At 31.8% G+C, this 25729-nt stretch overlaps 4 protein-coding genes and 1 long non-coding RNA gene across 6 annotated transcripts; 3 read left to right on the forward strand and 2 right to left on the reverse strand.

Annotated features, from left to right (window-relative positions):
• Positions 1-8684: 8684 nt before the first annotated feature.
• On the forward strand, positions 8685-10639 carry LOC114183203 (14-3-3-like protein D). 2 transcript variants are annotated; one of them, XM_028070132.1, is made up of 5 exons: positions 8685-8916; positions 9467-9773; positions 9873-9960; positions 10075-10184; positions 10257-10639. In XM_028070132.1, the coding sequence occupies exons 2-5, from the start codon at positions 9469-9471 to the stop codon at positions 10414-10416; spliced, it is 663 nt and encodes a 220-aa protein (XP_027925933.1). In that variant the 5' UTR covers positions 8685-8916; positions 9467-9468; the 3' UTR covers positions 10417-10639. The 2 variants fall into 2 exon arrangements, with proteins under 2 accessions (XP_027925933.1, XP_027925932.1); XM_028070131.1 differs by having other exon boundaries at positions 8685-8885.
• A 411-nt stretch (positions 10640-11050) lies between these two features.
• Positions 11051-12660, reverse strand: LOC114186136. Its single transcript, XR_003604974.1, has 4 exons — positions 12471-12660; positions 12175-12308; positions 11823-12065; positions 11051-11514 (listed from the first exon to the last, which is right to left on the reverse strand). It is a non-coding gene; the product is annotated as an uncharacterized LOC114186136 (long non-coding RNA).
• Positions 12661-17848: 5188 nt separating this feature from the next.
• LOC114183447 (AAA-ATPase At3g50940-like) lies at positions 17849-19732 on the forward strand. Its single transcript, XM_028070469.1, has 2 exons — positions 17849-18943; positions 19166-19732. The coding sequence occupies exons 1-2, from the start codon at positions 17981-17983 to the stop codon at positions 19532-19534; spliced, it is 1332 nt and encodes a 443-aa protein (XP_027926270.1). The 5' UTR covers positions 17849-17980; the 3' UTR covers positions 19535-19732.
• A 279-nt stretch (positions 19733-20011) lies between these two features.
• LOC114184660 (olee1-like protein) lies at positions 20012-20365 on the reverse strand. Its single transcript, XM_028071975.1, has one exon. It carries the CDS (start codon positions 20363-20365, stop codon positions 20012-20014), a length of 354 nt encoding a protein of 117 aa, XP_027927776.1.
• A 3586-nt stretch (positions 20366-23951) lies between these two features.
• Positions 23952-24481, forward strand: LOC114184661. The gene is made up of 2 exons (XM_028071977.1): positions 23952-24156; positions 24252-24481. Exons 1-2 carry the CDS (start codon positions 23952-23954, stop codon positions 24479-24481), a joined length of 435 nt encoding a protein of 144 aa, XP_027927778.1.
• Positions 24482-25729: the final 1248 nt, after the last annotated feature.

Genomic DNA, 25729 nt, shown 5'->3' on the forward strand with positions numbered 1-25729 from the left:
TCTGATATATTTTATTTTATTTTTAATAAATATAATTTTAGTTTATATAATTACTTAATATAAAAAAAAATTACAATATTATCACCTACTAATATAATATCATTCATATTTAAAAAATACATATACATAGGTGCGATAGCGTCTGTGTTTACGCTAGTTTTTAGAATTAGTTTTGATGTTTGTTTATATTTTATATAAATGACTTTTCTTTTGTTGAAAATTAGGTAAAATTTACTAAATATGGAACAAGAATTATTTTTCATATTTATATTTTTTTTCTTATTTTTCTCCTGTGGGGTTACGTTGAAGATTTCTAGTACCTAATTTAGTGACACCCATAAAAATATCTGCAATCTTATTTAAGAGCATTTTGGAGGGTGGTATTTATTTGCAAATTTTAGTAGGTATAGGAGTGATTACAACGCACCTAATATATATTAATATTTGTTTTTAAGAAATATAATAATTTACATGTATAATCATTATTATTTTTTTACATAATATAGATGTAAAAATAATTATGTTACCTGATGTATTTACAATATTATCTAAATGACTTAAAATTACATTTATTTTAATCTTATGTCTAAGTATTTTTTATGTTTTGTTTCGTTACTTGAAATTATGTTTGAGTGATTTAATAATACAACTTCATTTTTGACTGTTTAGTTACTAAATTAAGAAAACATTATGGCTACAAAACAATGACAATTATATATAAATAATGTGTTTCGAATTTATATTATTGAAAAATATAATATTTTATTCTATGTATATAATAATTAAGGTTTTTTATACTTTCTTTTTAGTTTTTATTCATTTATTATGTAATTTCTCACCCATGATATATACGTTCACTCATCCAATAAGCACTTTTACTTTTAGCAAAAAAAAAAAAAAAAACAAAGCAAACATTGTTATTCATCTTTGTTGGTTTTTACCCTCTTTTACCCCATTTATCATAAAAGTTAAAGAAAGAGAAAGGGTTGATATTTATGGAGTTTCCGTTCACGTGAGAAAGTAGGGTTCATATGTTAGCGTGTTAGCAAATCTCTTTTTGGGGATATTTAGCATCTCACTTCATCGTTTTGTCTCCAACTCAATGTTCTTGCCAATTGTTGTAACTTCCTTTTGTTGAAAAAAACTAATGATAAAAGAAGAAGAAAGGTACATTGATATTGAAATGTTTGGAATATGTGGTAGGTAGAAACATCACCTCTTTAGAACAATGATTAAAGACCACCATACTAAGAAATTCCATTTTGCATAAAGCAATTCAGATGTGCCGTTGTTGTCTCAAATAGGTACTGGGATATATGAATTCATCGCCACTGCTGTAATCTTTGGAACATGCAACAAAAAAGAGTAAGAACTACAAAATAATTTTAAACATATTCATACTCATTCTAACATACCACATTAACAACAAAAAGTGTATAGAATTTATGAAAAGTCTCTCATAACATTGAAAATAATGATCTTGTAAGATTTCATATATCTATCAATGATCTGTGTGATAGGTAGTTTTACATGGTTCTTTAAATAAATATTTTATTAAATACTCACCTACAAGTACATTCACATAAGATGTTTTTTTCCATAAGGTCATCATTATAATCTTCATCAATATTATTTTTAAAATTTTCATATCAATGATTCATATTATCCATTTTCACCTATGGAAATTTATTACAAAGATTACCAACAAGTGACATTATAAAATTTTCACATAAGATTATAATCATACATTAGCATAAATTTGATGAGGCAATTGCCTTTTTCTTAACCTTCAAAACAACATTGTTGGTTCTTTTACTCTTCTTTCCACTTTTTTGTATTCCTAATCCTTGGCTACTGGTTCTCTGTGAAACATTGGAATTAAGATCTTCAATATCATTTATTTCTCCAATACTATCATCTTCACTATCACTTGAACCTTCTTACAAATTAAGGCCAATGTTTTCTAAACTAGGATGATACACATCATTAATATTTGGTATAATTAGTCGTATAGTACCCAGTTTGGGGTTAGGGTGTCAAATAGGTACCCGGTTTAAAAAAAGTGTCAATTGCATCCCAACTTTTGAAGAAGTGCTTCAATTAGGTCCCTTTCAGACAGAGTTGACAAACGTCGTTAGTCAACGTGCCACGTGTCAGTCTCTGGTTTTTTTTTAAATTTTTTTAAATTTTTTTAAATTTTTTGAAGAAAAAAAAATGCCACGTGTCAAGTTCCTGTGTGTGACACGTGGCATTGTCAGTGCCACGTGTCAGTATCACTATCAATGTCATTGTGTTGATTTCGATTTAGTCCTCATATATGTTTTTTTGTTTCAATTTAGTACCTAAGTATGTGTATCTGAGTCAATTTTGTCCCAATTTTTTTTAATAATTAAAATCCATTTTTTTATAAAATTAAAAGTAATTAAGTATAAAAGTTTAACAAAAATTGTGTATTTGATATTTATATTAAATTTAGTGGTAAAAATCATTTTATTAAGTCATTTTTAATAATAAAAAAAATTAGTATAACATTCAAACCAATAGAAATTTTGGTTTAAAATTAATAAGAGACAATATTGTTCTATTTAAAAAAAATTAAGAAAACATGAGTACTTAATAAAAAAGTAATTAATAAAGTAATATGTTAAAAAGTCGTTTTTAATAAAAAAATATTAGTATAACATTTATATAAATAATAAATTTGGTCTAAAATTGAGGGGAACAATATAAATATTAGTACTTAATTTTATAAAAATAGTTATACTTAATTATTTTTAATCTTATAAAAAATGGATTACAAAAATATTTTAATTATTAAAAAAAATTGGGACAAAATTGAATCAGATACACATACTTAGGTACTAAATTGAAACAAGAAGACATATATGGGGGCCTAAATCGAAATCAATACAATGACATCTGATAGTGACACTAACACGTGGCATTGCAATGCCACGTTACACTGACAATGTCACTTGTCACACACAGGGACTTGACACGTGGCATTTTTTTTTCAAAAAATTTTAAAAAATTAAAAAAAAACCAAAAAAAACAGAGACTGACACGTGGCACGTTGACTAACGGCGTTAGTCAAATCTGTCAGAAATGGACCTAATTGAAGCATTTTTTTCAAAAATTGGGATGCAATTGACACTTTTTTTAAACCGGGTACCTATTTGACACCCTAGCCCCAAACTGGGTACTATACGACTAATTATACCTTTAAATAATCAATTTTGTCCTCTCCAATTTAAGATCAAATTAGTAATTAAGTTTAATTACAACTTATATGTATATGTTAAAATAATTTTTTAAAATTTATACATCAAATCACTCATAAATACTCAAAATTAGAGAACAAATTAGTAGGCAACATTCCAGTTGACGGAGTCCACTCATACTCTCCATTAGCCACAACATCTTTAAAAAGTATGGTCAAACTGGCGAGAAAATGCAAGTCCCTTATACCTAAATTTTCCATATTGATGATTTTTCTGCATGTTTACAACCAAAATAATTAGTATTAAGCATAAACATAATATTTGTTAAAAGGCATACTTATTTAGCACATGCTAATATTTTTCTTTTCCACCAATCATCTGGTGCATCAACTGTATTCTTCATATTGTCCCATCCCAAGCCTATTTTTATATCAAAAAAATCAGGAGTTGACACGTGACATGTATTGTTCAAAAACATTAACTATTTAAATACCGTTAGTAGAAAGGACCAAATTGACAAAAATTTGACGAAAATGGAGACCTAATTGAACACAAAACGAAAATGAGGATCAAATTGAATAAAAAGAACAAAAATAGGGACCAAATGTATATTTAAGCCTAATTTATACCATCCTCTCCCATATCTTCTAAGGTTATCATACCTATTTTTAAACTTTGATTTTGGATAATCTCTTCCGTTAACTCCTTAAATTTGATTGAAATTCCAAACCACTCATTCTTAGTAAAACTAGTGCCAAGGCGTTCCCCATTTGTCACTTGCTTTAAGCATGGTATGATAAAAATCTCATTTGCTTTAAGATCCCAAACCGCCTTTTATATTTTTGTACTCATGATTCTAAACATGAGCATATTTTCATTTACATTAGCAAGTACATACTTTGGATAACAAGTAAATTCATAACAAATATATCTATCATTAAATAAATTATAAATTATCTAATAAAAACAATAACAAAATTTAAATAAGTAAAGAAGACTTACAACTTACTTTGAAAATTAAAAAGATCAAGAACAATTTTAATGAGAACAAAAAGAAGATTAGTGAATATATAATGAACTCTAACCTCTCTATAACATGTTCCATATAATTTGGTAATAGGAATGAATTAATGAAATATTAGTAACTTTCAACAACCAAAACCTCAATATTTAATATTTTTGCACTTGAAAATAAAGCAAAAGATTCACGATTAATGTTGATAGTAACTTTTATTTTTTCTAAATTTTGTCAATATGAGAAGGATATGAAAAAAACTATATTCATAAATGGCAAAAAAATAACTAAACCAAAAAGATAGGTTTTAACTCCATAAATGTGGTCATCTAACGTTTTTTAGTTTCATGAATGCATCCGGAAGGTGATTACAATACTAACTCGTGTACAACATAGTAATGGTTCCTATTTGGAATTTCATCAAACACCTTGTGTGCCAACTTTTGTTTTCGACATGCAACATGTGTTTGATCCTTAAAGAAAGTTTTTGTGAAGATTGAATCTTTCACAAATTAAATTTATAAAAATTAAATAAACCAAAACCAAGAAAAGAAGTTTGAGTAGAAAGAATCACAATTGGAACAACCAAAAACTCAAAGCAAAACCACATGCAATGAAGAAAACCTCACCTTGAAGAATATTAACACAACCAACAATGAGGGGGTAAAAATATAAATATGAGAAAACAAATCCCCCAAATCAATTTTGGTTGACAAAGAAGCTGGAATGGATGGCTTCTCTTTGAACGTGAATCTGTCATCTTCAAATTTATTTTGGAAAACAAGCAAACAATCTATCAACATGAATTTTATGATCTCATATGCATCAAAATCAATTATGGGTGCCTACAACGTGAAACCAAACAAGCATGTTAATGATAAAGATTTTGGTAGTTAAGATGTGTATTCTTTACGCGGTGTAGTCTTTCATCATGCTTTGTGTGGAGGCGATGCAATTATCATGTGGTTTGGAGGTGTTTGGTCCACAGTTGCAACTGTAGCAGACCACGACTAAGGCAGTGTTTCTATGTGTTGTGTTGTCACAATAGGGTTGAAGAAGAAATTTAAATGTTGGTGTGTTTTGAGCGTGTTGGAGCGGTTTCTTGGTGTGCATTCTTGATTGCGTATGCTTTTGAATCTTGCGTGGTGGCATGTGGGTAAAAAATCAGTGGCTTTGGTGCTTACATTCTGGATTGGGCGTTCTTGTTTTGGTTAGTTGGATGGACAACATGTAGGTGCAAATTGTTATTCTTCAGGGATTTTTACTTACTTACAAGATTAAGATCGGGGAAAATCCCATTTATCTAAATCTTCTTTAAATGTGTGGAACAAAAACATACATTTTCTCAAGTTCTCAATAATACTTGTGATATTCCTTTATCACAATTATCTTCTCCATGCATATAGGGGGATATGGTCTCGGTGCAAATTACACAAGAAGTTTATCCAGCTAGTCTAGTAGAGTGCAAAATTATTTGCTTGGGCGTATCTTGTTAACAAAATAGGATAAATCTCTCATGCATTTAGATCTTTATAAGAAGTTTGATGTGGCCTGAAAACATTTGGGTCAATGGAAGGCAATTCCTCTTGGAAAATGGTTCTATGAACCTATTTTTTCTTCGCTTGAGGATATGAGAAGGGTTTTGGCGGTTGGTGTTTTGAATTTTTCTACTGAATCCTTCATGTTTTTGCTTAGACTAAATATTTTGTCCCATCTTCAATGAAAATAAGAAAAACTCAATGTTGGGTGCACATAAATGGTTTTCCTTTGGAATACAATAAGATAAGTCTTGAGGTTTCTTTACACGTGTCTTAGTTGATGTTTATTTGTTATCTGATTTTGTGGAAGGGCCAAAATTTGCATCTATTGGTAATCTGGAGTATGAGAAATTGTCTCTTTTTTGTTCAAATTGTAAAATGATTAGTCACGATATATCTAATTGTAGATAGTTACAATAAGATGCCAATATAATTTTGGCGTGGAGAAAATAATTTACATAAAAATACAACAACATTATTGTCCTAAGGTGGTTGGGGCCCATGATGGGAATAAGGATTCTCTAGGTTCAGTTTTAAAGCTTATGGAGGCTATTGTGGAGCCTCTTGTGGCACCTATTATGGATATAGTGAGCTTGTGGTGGAACCTATTGTGGAGCTTGAGGTGCCTGTGGTGAACCCTATAGTGGATCCCATGGGGGAGCCTATGTTAGAGCTTGTTGCTCAGTCATAGCCTAAGCCAAATCATGATAATGTTTGTGTTGTTGATAAATGCCAATTTAAGTGAAATATTAGATGCTTTTTGGCACTTATATGGCTTTGATTGTTGATAACTTTATGATAATTCACCCTAAATTTAGTTTGTTTTACAGAATACAACACCAAAAGAGAAAATTGTAGAAAAATCAAAAGAATTTAGAGAAAATACTACAAAATTGGGCTGAACAAAGTCAACACAACTAAAGTTCTACACTTAAAGCAAGTAATTCATTCAAACGGTCACTAAGAATTTATATTGGAGTTTGATGAACTTAAGCTCTAGATGTCAAAAATGGATCTAGAGTTACATTTAAGAGCATTATTAGAACATGAATAATTACATTTAAATAAGTAAAAACATAATTAGTATAAGAGAGAGACTAGTGGTGAAATCTTTCTATTTAACATATTGAAATGAATTGATTTTACTTCATTTTTCACAAATCAAACACCTTTTTATTCAAATCAATCAAATTTTAAACATTGTCTATTCATTGTACTACAACTATCCAATATATTTACTGAAAAATTAATTGCATTTGAGCATCAACAAGTTTTTGATGTTATTTTCGCTTATTTATGTTAAAAAAAATTGGTGTTTATAACTAGTTTAATTGCTCTATAAACTATACAAAATTACTAATAGTTTGGATTAATATTTATCACTTGTTGCATGTTTTATTGATTCACCTCTATTTGAAACTATTGTGTATGCAAAGAGGAAAAAAAACATGTGCTCTTCTTTAATCCTAATTATATGAACAATATAAAAATTACAAACAATTAAAAGTTTAAAAGAAAAAACAGATTAAACCTAATATTTAATATAAAAAGATTTATCTATTGGATTTTTACCTGTATTATTTGACTGACAGATACTAGGACAACAAATTTTGTGATGTGGTGGACAACCAATTAGTGTCCCAAAAACATGATGGTGACAGGGTGTCTACAAAGTAAAAATGTTACCAACTTCTTTTGCTCTTTTTTTTTCTCTTTTATTCGTGGAAGAATCTTGGGGATCAATCACCATCATCCATCCTTTCAAGTTAATAAATTTCTGCTTTTGCTAAAAAAAATAACATGGTTTCTTATTCAAATAATGCAACTTTTAAATAAACAGAAAAATATTTGTAACATTTTGTTTCGACTTTAGTTATAGTAGTTTATATAACAAGCCAATGCAAGAACTGCTAATATAAAGGGGCATATTTAGTGAAAATCTTTTATTTATAACTATTGCCATATATAAGTCATTTATGCTTTTTAAGGATAGTTTATTTTTTATTTTTTCTTAAAATTGCTATATTTTTAAATTTAAACAATCTCATAAAATAGTTTTGTTAAGTAATATTTATAATCTCCTCCCATGGGAAAATTGGGTAGAAAATCAAAGAAAAGAAAGACTATTGAAACTTTACCAAAATAAAAATGGTTTTGAAGATAATTTTTGTGATACCCACCAAATAAAGCCAATTGCAACATCCAAATTTCTCACCAAATATCACACTCATTGAATAGACATATACATATCATTGGTGGCTCTAATTCATTGCCTTCATTCAACTACCTTTCATGTCCTTAACCATCACAGAATTTCCTTCTTAATTACAAATAATATTTTATAATAATAATAATAATAATAATAATATATTTTTTATAATATTAACCTATTAATTTCTTGAATAATTTTAAAGAACAATGAAGCTTCAAGCAGAGTGAAAAAAACATCAAGTATACTTCATAAAGATCAAAGAGAGTGATAGCAACTTGTTTCAAGCATATAAAAACTTTATAGCTTATTAAACCTAAGAAGACATTGGCTTTAATGTATTAGTTTGAGGTTGGTTTGGATGTTAGTAATTATATATTTTAATATAAAATAATAATTAATTACATTTAACAAATTAATACAAAATTATAAAAATTACATTCTTGTAAAATAATTACGTTTTATAAACTTGAAAATTAGTTATAAAAGATTTGTGATTTTGTAAATTAACATTCAGTTTTTATTATTTAATTAAATAAGAAAATATTATGTGATATTAAAAAACCCAGTACAGAGCCCACACGGACACACCCAAGCCCATGGGTCCCACTCCCAATCACTGTCCTAAAAAGAGAGAACCCTGCCACCGGCAAAACCAGGTTACCTATAAATTCTCAAAACTTTTTTTTCAGAAAAAAAAAAAAAAAAAAACAGCATCTAACTTTCACTTCACTTGTGGTTCCTCTCTCTCTCTCTCTCTCTCTCACTCTCTCTCTCTACAGCACCCTGGGCAGGGAGATAGTCGAGCACTCAAGCTACTGAATCAATGGCTACCTTCTCCGAGGAACGCGAGAACTTTGTATATGCTGCAAAGTTAGCTGAACAAGCTGAACGATATGACGGTGCTTTCTCTCTTTAGATGTTTACTGTGAAGTGAACACTTGTTCTCGTTCCTTCATTTTAGCTGCATTCCACTTTCAATCACGTTTCCAGCATCTTCTGCACCTACCCATCTTCTTCTTGTCCCATTAACCGCGTTTGGTCTGATAAAGTTTCAATTTTTTCCATAAATGTCCACTGCTTTTTTCACTTCTGCGTCTAACTGCTACTTCATTTCACTTGCCCATTTAACCGTCTCAATTATTAAAGAAGAAAAGAGTGAAATTTTGGAGTTTTTGGGATGTATTTGTTGTTCAATTTTATAATTGTTGCTCCAAGAGTCTGCATAAATAACTTGATATCTGAGTAGAATTTGACGTATGTCTATTTTTAAAATAACATGATTCCGAGTGAGATGAGTGTGAATATTATTTGTTGTGTGTTTTGGAATTTGATTCCAGTGTTTTGTGTAGTGAAGTTTAACAACTATCTTAAAAGTCACGCCTTCCATGATTTCTGAGTGGATGAGAGTGTGAAAACTAAACTCGAAGTTTATTTATTACTGTTTTGGAATATGATTCAAGAGTGTTGGTGTGGTGTGCAGAAATGGTGGATGCGATGAAGAAGGTGGCGAAGCTGGACGTTGAGCTGAGTGTGGAGGAGAGGAACTTGTTCTCTGTTGGATACAAAAATGTGGTGGGGTCACGGAGAGCTTCATGGAGGATCTTGTCATCGATAGAGCAGAAAGAGGAGTCAAAAGGGAATGAGTTGAATGTTAAGCGCATCAGGGATTATAGGCAGAAGGTCGAGTTGGAGCTGTCTAACATTTGCAGTGACATTATGATAATTTTAGATGAGCATCTTATTCCATCCACAAATATTGCAGAGTCCACATTGTTTTATTATAAAATGTATGCTTTGTGATCTTCTTCTTTGTGGCTTCTAAAGTGTTTTTGTTTACGATATCAGATGTGCAAGGTTTTTTGGTTTGAGTTCTAAATTGGATGCAGGAAAGGAGACTATTACCGGTACTTGGCAGAATTCAAAGCTGGTGATGAAAAGAATGAGGTAGCAGATCAGTCACTTAAAGCATATCAGGTATTTGTCATGTTATGCTGTTCTTCAAATTTTTGGAATTTTGTTATGTATGCCATTTAGACAACCTTAAATTTCAAGGTTAGACTAAAACTGCTGAGTCATGATTATTTACAGACAGCTGCTAGCACTGGTGAGAATGAATTACAACCTACACATCCCATTCGTTTGGGTCTGGCTCTAAATTTCTCTGTGTTTTATTATGAGATAATGAATTCACCTGAAAGGTATGCAGAAATAGTTGTGCTAATGACACAAAGAGCAGGGACATATGCTTACTTGATTTAACTTATTTGCAGGGCCTGCCATCTTGCTAAGCAAGCCTTTGATGATGCTGTCTCAGAGCTAGATTCTCTGAATGAGGAATCTTACAAGGACGGTACCTTAATCTTGCAGCTGTTGAGGGATAACCTTACTTTGTGGACTTCTGATATCCCTGAAGAGGGTGGTAACATATAGAGATCACATAATGCAGTTTCTATTTCTTTAAGATTCATGGGATGTTACCAATGGTTTCTGATCTGATTTATTGAGTTGTATGCCTATTCCTCCACATATGAAAATCTTTCCTTCATTCAGTTTTCATCATCTCTTGTCCCAAGATTCAGTCCTTTCTTATGTGTATTTGTTGGAGCAAAAATAGGGAAATTGATCAACCCAAATATATTAGTTTTTAGTTAAAGTTTGTTTCTTTAAACTGGTTCTTTCTTGTTGGTCACTGTAACTCAAACTTTTATGAGTTTGGATTAACTTAGAATGTATCACTCACTCGCTCACTCACTCTTCCCACTGAAACACCTCGCCACACTCACTCACTACTTCTAAAGAAGATTGTAGAGATGCAGAAAACTAAATTACTTCTCATTATTCTCTAAAAGCATACAACAAGACCTATATATTATTCTAGTTTCAACACAAAACCAGATTTGACTAAACAATAGAATTATTAAATTTTGTTTAAAAAGTTGTTATTGGAACAATTGTTATAGAGAATCAGAGAGGAATGAAGAGAAAAAATGATGAAAACATGAAACAGAGTGGAAATTGTGAGTGCAGAGAGGAATAGAGAAAGGGAGGGTTTCCATGGTAAAGACTAAAGAGAAAAACTCTCACATAAAAGAAAACCTCAATTTTTCAATTATACAAAATCAGTATACAAGAGTCTACTAAAAGACCTATATACTATGGGCTTAGTCTACCAAAAGGCTTATATATTATGGGCTTCTAAACTTATAGTCCAAAACCTAAGAAAAGATACAATTATGAGGTCCAGCAAGTCCCAAAACTAAAATTTACAAGAAAATCTATTCTACAATCCAAGGCTACTCCGTGGTCCTTGTGCTGAATCTTGGATTTCTAAGTATTGTTGAAGGCTTCATTGACCTTTCATGCATAAAGACTCATAATGAGAAAAAAAAAATGAAATGACAGTTTGCAGAAAACATGTTCTACCTGTTATACCTCCTTCGAACAAAAGGTCTATCAAAAATAAGGATTTGGTTGAGCCTTTAGAACGAGCTCCTTCCTCAATCTCTTTATTTCTTCTTCTTCTGTCATCTATACAAGGGAGTGAAAGTGAAGTACAGAGATATCAGTATTTTTTTCATTACAGAGATAAGGGAATCCTTTGTAGATGGTAGATATAGTAGATATTGTTTATCTATTGCCTTTCCCTTTCCTTGTTCTATGAAGTTTAATTTTTCTGCTACCTACACAATGAAATGGTCCACATGTGGCTGTGTTTTCAACAATCATCCATTTTTCCTCAAATGAAAAACATGGCTCAAACTGAACTTGTCAAACCTAATGAAACTACTTGGTAATAACAATATAGTAAAGGGAAAAGAAATGGATGGAAGAGACACCTGTGGTGAAATTCAGCACGATCATCAATTGCTGGAATATCACTAGGGAGGCCTTCTTCTCTCATTCCATGTAGGTTTTTAACAAGCGCTGCGAAAAGTGACATCAAACAAAGCACCATGACCTCACCTGAGGTTCGTATGTAGTCCATGGAAGACTTTGTGCATTGGTATCCTCAAATTTTCTTCTTCAGCCATCATCTCTTGTACTTTCTTCATCAGCTCTTCCTATTTCACCTTTCCCCTCTGTTACAGTATCATTGCATCACAAAAGTTACTCTACAGACTCCAGAGTTATTGAAAAATTTTAAAAAAAATAATTAGAAAATCAAATCAATGACCACAAAAATTTGACCTCTGTTATTAGCTTAAATGGATTTTGCCTAGTGACTTTTTGCTTACTCCGTTCTACGTTGGGGTTCAAATTTTCTGCGTTTGGTGTTTTTGAAGGTGTTGGTGGTTCCATTTGGAATCAGAATATACCTGAAACTGGTATAACACAGGGAAATATTAAATATCTTAGACTGAATTCAGTACTATATCAAGTAAGCTGAAACACACCTATCCTAGAACATTTATCAAGCATATGACGCAAAACAATAAGCAGCTGGACTCCAAAAATTGAATTTTGAGCGAGAAGATTAAACGCACATAACGATGCAAACACATCAACCATTGCAAATACAGAACTAGCGGACACAGTACACATGCTGAGAAGAGATTAACTAGATCACAGAGTTGATTTATCCATAAGGCCTAAGAAAACATGCAATCATCAAACATGATAATTAACGATTTTCAATATTAAAAATTTTAGTTTGCAATTTTGATTTAAAATAAAGAAAACTGTCTGTACAAGAAATTGTGGAATGGCAAATAATAAAACTATTGTGAGTATAAAAAATCAAACAAGAGTTAAAATAACAGAAGCCCAACACAATTGGGAGGTATGTGTGCAAAAGTTTATTAAGTGTTAGGAGGAATAAAACATGGCCTAATCCATTAGCTAATAAAGCATAGGTGCGTATGAAGTGCTATAGTCAAATCTGGTAGGGGGCTTCTCCCTACACCTCCAATAATCTCTCCTGTACCCCCAAAACCAAATATATTTTCATGTTTGTCCATGATAAAAATTAGAAGTTACTAACTCTCTCTTTTTCACCGCATACCCTCTGCACCCCAAAACCATACACCCTCTGCACCCCAATAAAGCAATAAAAGGAATTAGATTCCCTGCATCCCCAACAGAAGAATCTTTGACCTAGCTGCGCGTGAAGCTTTTTTTTTCATAGCAAGCATCCCTCTTCTCCTGCCCACATTCTGCTCTTATCCTTCCACACACTCTTCTTCTCCACAGCCTCCACACAGCCTCCACACATTCTTCTTCTCCGCAGCGTCCACACACTGTTCTTCTCCCCAGCCTCCGCAGCCTCCCTTTTCTCCTTTCGCGCAACTCTGCAGTCTCCCCTCTTCTCCATTCGCCCAGTTAATTAATCTTATTATATTTTAATTGATTTTAGGAATGGTTGTCTGTATATTTTAATTGATTTTAGGAATGGTTGTGCAATAGATTACAAGATCTGTTTCATAAAAATCAGAAACGGATCTCGTCTTAATTTTTCACCGAAACGACTTTCCAAATCCGTTTCAAACATGCCTGAAACGGAACACACAATCCGTTTTGTTTTTTTTTTCACCGAAACGGATTGTGAAATCCGTTTCGCAAAAGGCTGAAACGAAACACACAATTCATTTTTTTTTTCTTTTTTTTTTCACTGAAATGGATTTTGGAATCCGTCTCGCAGAAGGCTGAAACGGAACATGGAATCCGTTTCAAATTCCGTTTCACATTTTTTTGAAATGGATTCTGTTTCATTAAAATAAAATTCAAATTTGTGAAACGGAATATGAATTCCGTTTCAGAAAAATGTGAAACGAAATTTGAAATCTGTTTCACAAAAAAAAAAATTGGAAACTTTTTGAAATGGATTCTGTAATCCGTTTCATACTTCTCTGAAACGGAATATTCCGTTTCACAAATTTTTCAACTTTTCCGCGAAACGGCATACGTGATCCGTTTCAAAATGGTGTGAAACGGATTCCAAAATGCGTTTCATAAAGATTCCATGTTTTTTTTTGGAAACGGAATGTGGAATCAGTTTCATACTTTTTGAAACGGAATACGAATTTCGTTTCACATAATAAACAGAAAAAAAAAATGTAAAACTAATATTAACATTTGAACTCCGAAAAGGCTGACCTGGAGAGAAGGAACTCACAGTACCACACTTGGAGAGAAGATAAGAGGACGCACAGGTAACTCACAATACCACCTTTCTTCAAACACAGAACCTTCAAGCACAAGCACAACGGACAATGAGAGAGAATAAAGAAGATTCCTTTAAAAAAATGAATGAAAGTGACACAAACCTCGGAAGAGGGACCACCACGAGAGAATGAAAGAATGAAGCAGAAAAAATTAAAGCTCAGACAGGGACCACACGAGAGAATGAAACGGAGAAAAATTAAAATGAAGGCACAGTAATGAGACGGAGAAAAAACGCAGAACGGGAGAAGAAATACGTATGAACTAATTTGGGGGTGCAAAGAAGTTGATGACGCAGTAAATGAAATTTAGTGCTTTTCACCCATGTTCACCTATATATTAATGAAGGGTATAATAATAAATTTTAGGGGTGCAAAAGAAGTTGAAGGTGCAGGCAGAAGCGCCCAATCTGGTACAGACAATAAAGCACGATACAAATGAGTGGAGATGCGTAAAATAGATAAGCAGCCGAACACAAATAAAAGCAGGTGCAGAGAATAAATTGGGGTCCGGGCAGATAACTGGAACGGGCTAGGCCCATCTCAAAGTCTTCATTTTTATATTTTTTATTCTTTCTTTATGGTCATGTTTTCCTGCACCTCCTTGTTTTCTTCCTGCACTTTCATAAATGTTAATATCTTCGTTTTGCCTCTTCAAAATTTATAATAAAATTAAAAAAAAGTTTACCTGAGCCTCTGCTTCCTTTGCTGTGCACCTTCCCTTCTTTTACAGTGCACCTCTCCTTCCCCTCGTCTTTACTCATTCAGAGTAGGTACGGTGACGAGGACAAGTTTCTTTATTTCATATTTATCTCTTAAGAATAAAATTCATCTTCATTTTCACTTCCAAACTTAATTGATATAAAATTTTGTTTCATTTCTATTCTCATCAGAGAATATATTGAACCCGTATCTGTGTCCGTACTTATACTTATCTTTTTACTTTTTCAATATTATTTAATTGATTTTTATAAAATAATAAAAAATTCTTAAAAAAAAAATTAATATTATAAAATATTCAATATAAAAAGAAGGTTTGATTAATATCAAATAATCATAAAAAAATTATAATGGTATATATTTTAAATTAGAGTACCAATTGAAATTTCATGAGACTAAAACACTTATTAAATTTGCAAAGTTAATAAGATAAAGTTGATAAAGTTTAAAAATATTTTTAAAAAATTACAAAAAAGAAATTAGATAATCAAATTTAAAAATATTTTAAATGTCTTTTTACTCTTATATTCTTTAAATTATAATGAAATTTCATTTTTATACACTAATAAAAATCATAATAGACCACTTGAATGAAATCACACAAAAAATCAGGATTGAACTAATAATAATTGAAATTTAGAATAAATTTTTCATCATTTCAATTTTGATATATATTGGATGGTGATAAACAAGATTTACGATAATGACATTAAATTATTATATTATAATAAATAAAATTATTTTTATATAATTGTAGTTATAGAATTACACTTATAATAATAAGTTAGAAAATAAAAATAATATCTTGAATATGATAAAATTAAACAACATATAAAAAATATTAAAAATAAGTCAAATGTATGTCTTAGAAACAATTTGATACACCACTGAATGAAATCGTCCAAAGGAAAGCAAATGTATAATTAAAGATATAATAAGATAAAAATACCTTAAAGATCTAAGTAAACATTTCATATATAAAACTAATCGAATTGTTGATAGATAATAAAAATTATTTTGGCAAAACAAGAAAGATTCTTTAAATGAAATAAAAATAAGAATAAGAGAATAAAAAATATGATTTTTTTATTACCTAGTAAATGAATGGTTGATGTTATTGAACACTTCAAAAAAAAGTTAAACATTTTCATGTGAAAAAGATAAATAATAAATAAAAATATTAAAAATAAGTAGACATATTTAAATATAAGACATAAAGAATATTTAATTTCGATACATCATTTGAACATAAGTGCAAAAAAGTTTTTGATAGGAGAAATAATATCTTAGACATGTGAATTGATTTCATTATGAACCATACAATTAGAAAAGAGAAAAAAGTATGTAGTTAAAAAAAATTATAAAATTAAAGAGTAAGAAATTTTATATATATATATATATATATATATATATATATATATATATTAGACTACTTATACCCAATTGAAAAATAGGATATTACCCATATTCTTACCGAGTTAATAAAAGATTCCTATAAAACTCTTGATTAACATTTTCCACCAACAACATTCAAAACCACCCTCCCTTCCATTATACTCATTCCATCATAACCTTGTACACAATTGGATGAAAGCCCACCAAAAGATACTGTAAGATATTTGTTGGTGCAATTATCATATATGTTATAATATCTTAATATATCAACAAAATATATAGTTAATAAAGCAAAATATTGTATTATTATTATTATTCTACTAATTAACATATAAATCGTAAGTTATTATATTTGTTGATATTATTTGATATTCTCTTAATATTATCATAGTTTTTATAACAAATTTTATAGGGCCTAAAAACCTTATAATACACATTATTTCACCAAGAAATACACACAATTATCTTATACTCTCTCTTTTATTTATAAAGATTTAAAACTTTCTTATTGACTTCAACGTCGAAAAGTATTTTGCAGGTGAATTTTCTCCTTTTGAACAACGAATAAAAGATTTGATTCCAATCATAAGAAACATTTAAGTCATTATTAAGATTTTGTCACCTGGTCAAAGGTCTACACTCCAGTAAAAGCATATTTTCTCACTTTACTTTTAAATTATTTATATTAGAATGCACATTTTTATAGGTTTTTTATTTGTACTTCAGCTTTTTCAACATAAAAAAAGGGGTTAGTTTTGTGGTTTATTATTAAGACCGAAAAGAAACTTCAAATATAATATTTTATTGTTAAGATTCACAACCATATTCAATTTTTAATTTTAAGACCTTTCTTAAGACTTGTTTTTTCTAATTGTGAAATGTTTTAAAAAATAACTAATGCTTGTTTTCATAAATTTTAATCTGAAAATTTCAATTTTTAATTATACATTTAAAAATAAATTTTACATTTTGCAGAAAATAAATTTGTGTAAAATTGACAATTTAACGTTTAAAAAATTAATCCATTTATATAAACTAAATTTTTAAAAATAAGAGAAAACTTAAATCAAAACATTCAAATTTTAGACATGTCAAAATCCTCCAAGATTCAAAATTAATCGTCTAAACTTAACTTAAGGTAACGAGTTAGAGTTTTTCATACGGGAGTTGCTGTTTATACAAGCAGCTACAACCAAATTCGCTTTGATCAATCAAAAACAAGTAAAAAACTGGCAAAATACACCAAATTTATGTGAAAAATCACAATCTCAAGAATATTTTGTTGTGTGTGCAACAAAAAAAGAAGTCACCATTAAAGACAAATCTATTAAATGAGGTTCTAAAATCCTTAACAGGTTTCTCCACAGCTTCCTCCTCTCTGAATGTTCAACAATGGTGCATCAACATCAACCAATGACTCTGACAAGTTTGGTTGCAAACAGATCACGGAGTGAAAGTACTCGGAAAGTTTCAAAACGACAAGAAAGTCAATATGAGTGGTAAACACGTCAAGTTCCACTTTCAACAACCCAAAAGCCGAATCAACAGCAGATTAATCTTGTTTTGTACTATTATATAAAGGGTCATTCCAAGTCATCTCATAAACAGAGAGTTCTTTTGACTGGTTGAGGAATTGATTTGATTCAGAGTTGATCTTTGAGTTGAAGTTTTGAACAATTTGCGTATCTTTTGTGTTACCTTGTTTTCCATTAACCAAAAGCATGTCCAATAGCAAGTCCCTTTTAACTGCTGTGGCCTCCATTGCAGCTTCAGCTGTGGTGGTCAGAAGCATTACCAATGAGTTTGTTCCTCAAGAAATCTTGGATTTTTTTCACTCAGGACTTCACAATCTATCTCGCAAATTCTCCACCCGATTCACTGTGGTCATTGAAGAGTTTCAAGGCATGTCCAGAAACCAAGTGTTTGACGCTGCAGAGGCCTATCTCACCACCAAAGCCACTCTCTCAGCTCAGAGAGTCAAAGCAAGCAAATCAGAGAATGATAAAAATCTATCATTTGGTGTAGACAGAGATGAAGAAGTGAATGATGAGTTTGAAGGAGTTCAAATAAGGTGGAAATACATATGTAAACAAGCTGAATCAATCCGGAATAAGCATCATGATATGAATTCCTCTTTGAGGTCAGAAATAAGGTACTATGAGCTATGTTTTCCGAAGAAACACAAGGAGAAGATATTCAGTTCATATTTTCCATACGTGTTGGAGAGAGCCAAGGCCATCAAAGAGGAAAATGAGGCAGTGAAGCTTCACACGGTTGATTATAGAGATTATTGGAAAGTTCCTGGTATCAAACTTGGTCACCCCATGACTTTCAAAACTCTTGCAATTGATGCAAAACTTAAGAGGGAAATAGTGAATGATTTGGACAAGTTTGTGAAAGGGAAAGAGTTCTATAAAAGAACTGGGAAAGCTTGGAAACGTGGTTACCTCTTGTATGGCCCTCCTGGCACTGGCAAGTCTAGCCTTATTGCTTCCATGTCCTTTTATCTCAACTATGATATCTATGACTTGGATCTCACCACTGTCCATGACAATAATGAATTAAAAAATTTGATCCTAGCCATGTCTAACCGCTCCATGCTTGTCATAGAGGACATTGATTGCACTATAAAGCTGCAGAACCGAGAAGAAGATGCAGAAGCAGTTAAGAATGGAGATAATAAGGTTCTTTTTTTATTTCGAAAGCTTTGTCTCAATTTTCATTACACACACCTCAGAGATTTAACACATGATAACAAATATAGGAACATGAATGTGTGCATCTATCTCTATCCATGTTAACAATATCTATATGCTTGCAATTGCTTATTACTTTGTTTATGTAAAGTTAAGTATGTAATGACAGTGATGTCTAACATGAATTTATTTGTACTAATTTTTCAACAGGTTACACTTTCAGGACTGTTGAATGTTATAGATGGTCTATGGTCATGCTGTGGAGAGGAACGCATTTTTATTTTCACAACCAATCACAAAGAGAAGCTGGATCCTGCTCTGTTAAGACCTGGAAGAATGGACATGCATATTCATCTGTCATACTGTAGTTTTTCTGCTTTTGAGCAATTGGCCTTCAATTACCTTGGAATTTCTCAGCACAAACTCTTTGACCAGATTGAAGGGCTTCTCAGAGAAGTACAAGTGACTCCAGCTGAAATTGCAGGAGAGCTAATAAAGATCTCTGATGTTAGAGAAGGCCTACAAGACATAGTCAAATTCCTCCACAACAAGAAAATGCTTGAGGAACAGACTGTGTAACTGACCACAATATCAAGGATCATGAGCTAGCTTGGACTTATGGCAGATAAGATAAACCAGAGAAGAACGTCTTCAGTTGAAGGCAACAAATATGATATTTGATTCATCAACCATCAGAAAGAACAAGTTATCAAATCAATAACTAATGGAGTTGATTTTCAAGTTACAAATTAATTTCATTCAGTTTTAAACGAGTTATGTATATTTGTGAAACAGACATTGTAATTTGTAACCCTATTTGATTGTTTTATATGGAAAAGTTTCATCAAAACATGCAATAATCTGTAACTGAGTGTAGTTGTGTCAGCATGTACCAAAATCCAAATATCATTTATTTGATAATAAAGTGTTTGCCGCAACACATCATGGATAATGGTTAATTAATATAGATATAGATACAAGACAAACTGATCCAACAACATCACATGACATTTTGTTCTCTCTTGTGGATTGAGTTAACTCATTTCTCTCTTCCGCTTAATCATCATGGAGTCTGTCGAGTCCTAGCTCCTGAACAACATCAGTGCATTGTAGATTAGTTGTCTGTGTCATGAACCCAAGGGGATTGAAATAACGTGTCTGGGTTGCGGCTCCCATGTTTTTGGTGAGAATGATTCTGTCGGACTTGTTTGGCATTGCCTGTCTGCATTGTCCCTTTCTTGGTGGGTTTGCAACAACCACACAGATCTCTTCCTCGTGATCACCACGGACAGGGATGCTGTAACAGCCTTTTGCATCAGTTGAGCTGTTCCTTGTATATGACACTGTATCATTCTCTTCCCTTATGCATTCCAAAGTCTCATTCACACCTGCAAACTCATGTTCAAACATTTGTTAGTTATTCTGATAGAAAGAAAATTTGAATGTGTTGTATTTTGTATTGTAGATAGGTATAGGTATTTATATATAACAATATGATGTAAATGAGGTATGTCACTACAGAATATTTAATTACCTACAGGAAATCAATTCTCTTAATCTTAAGAGAATGACTCTGGAGAATAATTCTGATTCTATCATATTCTTCTTCACTTCCTGGACCTTTCTTTTTCTTCATCTGATGTACTTATGGGTACTTATGGATACTAAACCCCAGTTTCTGAATGTTATGAAAATCTCTTACCAAGTAAAACTTTTGATGAAAGTTCTGACTTTTAAGGAAATTTACCTGGCAAGGGGAAGCTGAGTCTGGACTCAAAGTAAAACTTTTGATGAAAGTTCTACCATATTTGGAAGCTCAAAGTTAGTTTTTTCTGCATATGTGCTAACTGAATTCGAGATAATTTTAGTCTCTGTCTCCAAATTTTAGTGAACAACCATTTTATCATTTTAGAAAGTAAATATTGTGGACAAAATTATAACTATTTAACATCACGTTCATACAAAAATAATCACCACGAAATTAGCAAAAGGTTTTATAGGTGAACCTCAGCTAGGTATTTTATCAAACACGTTCCTCATATTTTATCTTTACCATTATTTGTCTTTCTATATGCACCACTTCCTCCATGCAACTAAGCTAACCAACACCCTATAGAGATTAATTTGCCTTTTGATGTTGCATTATTAAAATAGACACATTAAAAAGGTTCAGTCATAAAGTTTTTAACCTTCAAATTTCAAGCTTCCTTTTTGTCTGCTGAAATTATTTTAGAAGATATGTGTTTCAATAAATTTGTATTGGAATGACTCTAACTTGACTCCATCAAAAGTCACAAACCAATTAATGAGATTCATATCTGAGTAATTAATTTATGAGTTAAATATTATTTTAGTTCCAAGTTTTTATTTTAGGTTTTATAATTTTTTGTTTTCATAAATTGATTCTTTTAATTATATAACACTAACTAATTACTGTGTATTGAAAACTACAAGTTAAATAACTATTTTAAGTGACATATATTGACGTAGGCATTTGTTCCACTTAGAATAACATTTTAAATCTTTAAAATAATACTAATTGTTTATTTATTTTTTAACATTAATATTAGAGACTAAAAATAATGATTACAAAATAGCTGTATTTCATAAAAACTAAAAGAATAATTTTAAATTTTATAATAATGGAAGCACATTTTTTATAGAAGTCAAAATAAAAAATCTGTAATTTTATAAGTATTAAAAATTTATTTAAACCTTAGTTTATTATTTCTAAGATATTTAAAATATGATGGTAAAATATAAATAATTAATATACCCTCTTTTTGGATAAGAGAAAGATTTCCTTACTTATCTTACATTATAACTCCTTGACTGAGTTTATTAATAATTTTAATATTTATTGCACTCTTATTTGACAAAATATAAATTTTATATTATTTTTATAAAATGGAAGAGCGTTTTTTCCTTATTTAATAAATTTTAACTACATGTAGAGTATGTTTAAGGAAGTTTTATTAAAAATATAAGGTTTTAATTATGTCTTTGGTCTCCATTTTGCAGTCAAAATCTCAAAATGATACCCAAATTTTTAAAAGTCTCAAATTGGTCCCTTTTTTTGTTAAAACGTCTCAAATTTGTTCTTTCTATTGAGTCAAAGTTGACGCCGTTAGAGGGAGTGCCACGTGTCAGTTCCTCGATTTTTTGAATTTTTTATTCTTTTTTATTTTTTTAAAAAAAATAAAAAAATAAAAAAATTGTCACGTGTCAAGTTGTCATCGTGCCACGTGGCAGTGACAGAGTAATGTGGTAGTGACAGTGACACGTGTCAGTATTATTCCAGGTGTCATTTCCGTAGTCTCAATTTGGTCCCTTTATTTTAATTTGTCTCAATTTAGTCCCAATTTTTGTAAAAATTATCAATTTTGTCTATCTCCAAATTGAAATCAAATTTAATTTTTATATAAATGTACACAAATATTTTCATCAAAATTGATATTTCAAGTAAATATTTTTAACCAAATTAAGTTCATTTAATTAATATTTTACATTGAACTATATTTAAAATTGTTTTAAAGTTGTTAATAGAAAATAATGTTAATAGAAAAAAATTCATAAATTAACTAGTTCATGTAACAATAAAACACATATAAATTTGAAATTTGAAAACAATTTTAAGTAAAGTTGAATGTGAAACACAATTTTAAATAAACTTAGCTATGTTAAAAATATATAATAAAAATATCAATTTGAATAAAAATATCAAATTTAATAAAAATATTTGTATAACAGTTATAGAGGTGAGAAGTTTTCTGGGATTAACCGGCTATTATCGGTGATTTATAGAAGGATTCTCCAAGATGGCGTAGCCACTAACACAACTCACTAGAAAGGACCAACCTTTCTCTTGGACTGAGGAGTGCAAAGCTTGCTTCGAGGATATAAAGAGGAGGTTGACTACTGCACCAATACTTGCTATTTCTGACAACCAAGATGTTTGAGGTGTGTTGTGATGCCTCATATCAGGGGTCGGGTTGTGTGCTGATGCAAGATAAACGACCAGTGGCCTATGCGTCGAGATAGTTGAAAGTGCATGAGAAGAATTATCCGACGCATGACTTGTAGCTAGCTGCAGTAGTATTTGCCCTCAAGACTTGGAGGCATTACTTGTATGGTTCTCAATTCCAAGTGTTCAGCGATCATAAGAGTTTAAAATACTTATTCGATCAGAAGGAGCTGAATATGAGAAAGAGGCGCTGGATGGAATACCTGCAAGACTACGACTTTGAGCTGTTATGCCACCTTAGTAAAGCCAATGTCGTAGCAAACACACTAAGAAGAAAGAGAATTCATATGTTTGCCATGATGATGAAGGAACTGGAGCTTATTGAGAAGCTACGAGATATGAACTTGGGATTACATATTGGTGCAGGTCATATCTGGTGTAGCATGTTGAGAATTACTAATGAGTTCCTGGATGAGATTCAGGTGGAACAGGGTAATGATCAGCAGCTGCAGTAGATTATTGGCGAGTTGGGCACTGAGAAGAAAAAAGACTTTAGGATAGGTAAAGATGACATCCTACGTTTCAGGGAAAGGGTTTGTGTACCCAGGAGCTCGGTGCTGAGAAAGATGCTCTTGGAGGAAGGGCATAAGAATCATCAAGGCATAAGAGTCGTCTTAGCATACTGACGAAATATGCACACTTCTTGCCAATTAACTAGAAGATGTCCATGGACAAATTGGCAAAGTTGTATGTTAGAGAAGTGGTCAGACTACATAGGGTGCTAACAAGTATTGTATCAGACAAAGATCCACGTTTCACCTCGCGATTTTGGCAATCGTTGTAGTTAGCACTGGGCACTTAGTTGAGGATGAACTTAGCTTATCATTCTCAAACAGATAGTCAGTCTGAGAGAATTATACAATCATTGGAGCACTTGTTGAGCACTTGTGTGCTGGACCACCTGGGGACTTGGAGTGATATATTGTCATTGGTGGAGTTCAGTATAATAATAGTTATCATTCCAGCATAGGAATGACACCTTACGAGGCCTTGTATGGTAGGAGATGCAAGACACTATTGTGTTGGCAGCAGTGTGGAGAGTCAGTGGTGCTTGGGCTAGAATTTTTGCAACAGACTACTGAGAAAGTGAAGGTGATACAAGATCGGATGCGTGTAACTCAAAGTCGGCAGAAATCTTATGCAGATAAGAGGAGAAGGCCGCTAGAGTTTGAGGCAGGTGACCACGTATTCCTCAGGGTTACACCTACAGTAGGAATTGGGAGAGCTCTCAAGTCGAGGAAGTTGACTCCTTGATTCATTGGTCCTTATCAGATCACAAGGAGAATTGGACCAACAACATACGATATTGCTCTGCCACCTCACTTGGCAATCTGAACAATGTCTTCCATGTATCACAACTAAGGAAGTACATTGTGTATCCTACTCATGTGCTGGAGGAGGACGATGTTCAGGTACGCGAAGACCTGACGAATGAAGTTGGACCAGTGAGAAACTTGGATTCTCTAGTCAAACAACTCAAAGGGAAGGAAATCCAACTATGAAGGTCCTCTGGGACGAGGCAACTCAGGAGAAGACGTGGGAGATGGAGGATCTCATGAGGAAGTCTTATCCTCACCTATTTCTTGGTAAGTCCTATTTTTTAGGACAAAAATTTTTTAAGGTGGGAAGAATGTAAGACCCGTGAAAATTAATTAATTAAATAATTTATTAATTAATTAATGCGGGTAGTGTGAGCCTTTAAGGCATTAACTATTTGTTGATATGATGTGGAAAAGTACTAGCTGAAGTGGTTGAGAGTACTTTGATTGTGTGAGAGGACTTGAGTTCATGTTGTATGTATGCCAATTGTGTGTTATTTAATTTACTATTATTTTTAATAATATGCTTGATCATGTTGAGTGATAATATAATCATAGAATTATATGAATTATCATAAAACATGAATTGATTGAATGGTTGTGCATTGAATTAACATTGGCATGGGTATGGGTTCAAACCTTGGTAGATATAAATTTACTTTCTTTTTGCTAAAAATAGTTTTGACATGAAGGTGAAAGGGTAGAGAGAAGAAGGGTTTTTGTGCTTGTCATTGTGTCATAGTCAGAGGAATACGAAATTGGAGAGTGTGCGCTGAGGATTGAGTGCAATTGGGAGCTGAATTGAGGGGAAGTGCTAGGCGGCCTAGTGATAAAAAAGGAACTCTCAAGAATCTCCATTTTTTTAGCAAAGAAATCCAAGTTAGGGGAGTTTTACATGTTAAATTTTTATGTTTAAGCATGAACTGTGTGATGTATGGTATAAAATGCATGAATGTTCCTTTATCTATTGAACTTTCAAGTTTTTGGAAAATTTCAGAAAACGCCTGGCGGGTTACTCGTAGCCACCAAGTGACTAATCCCAAATGTAGTGTGTTCTGGGTTCCTGGAAAGGAACCGCTTGGCAGTAAGCTCTCGACTGCCAGGCAACGCGTGCTTGAAAACCCAATTTCTGGGTTCTGTTTGAATTGCATGACGGTAGAGATGGCAAATAAACCCGTCCCCGTGGGTATTGCCCGAACCCGTCCCCGTTTTGACGGGGAATCCCCGCATTGACTAGGTATGGGTATGGGTATGGGGAATCCCCGACTTTTTCAGTTGGGTATGGGGATGGGTATGGGGATGTACATATACCCGCCATAATACCCGTCCCCGCCATATCTCCATTCTCGTTTAAATTATTAAAATATTCACAATTAATCAAGTAACCCCTATATATATATATATATTTATTTATTTATTTATTTTTTTCTA

The sequence above is a fragment of the Vigna unguiculata genome, chromosome 5, assembly GCF_004118075.2.
Source record: "Vigna unguiculata cultivar IT97K-499-35 chromosome 5, ASM411807v1, whole genome shotgun sequence".
Lineage (NCBI taxonomy): Eukaryota > Viridiplantae > Streptophyta > Magnoliopsida > Fabales > Fabaceae > Vigna > Vigna unguiculata.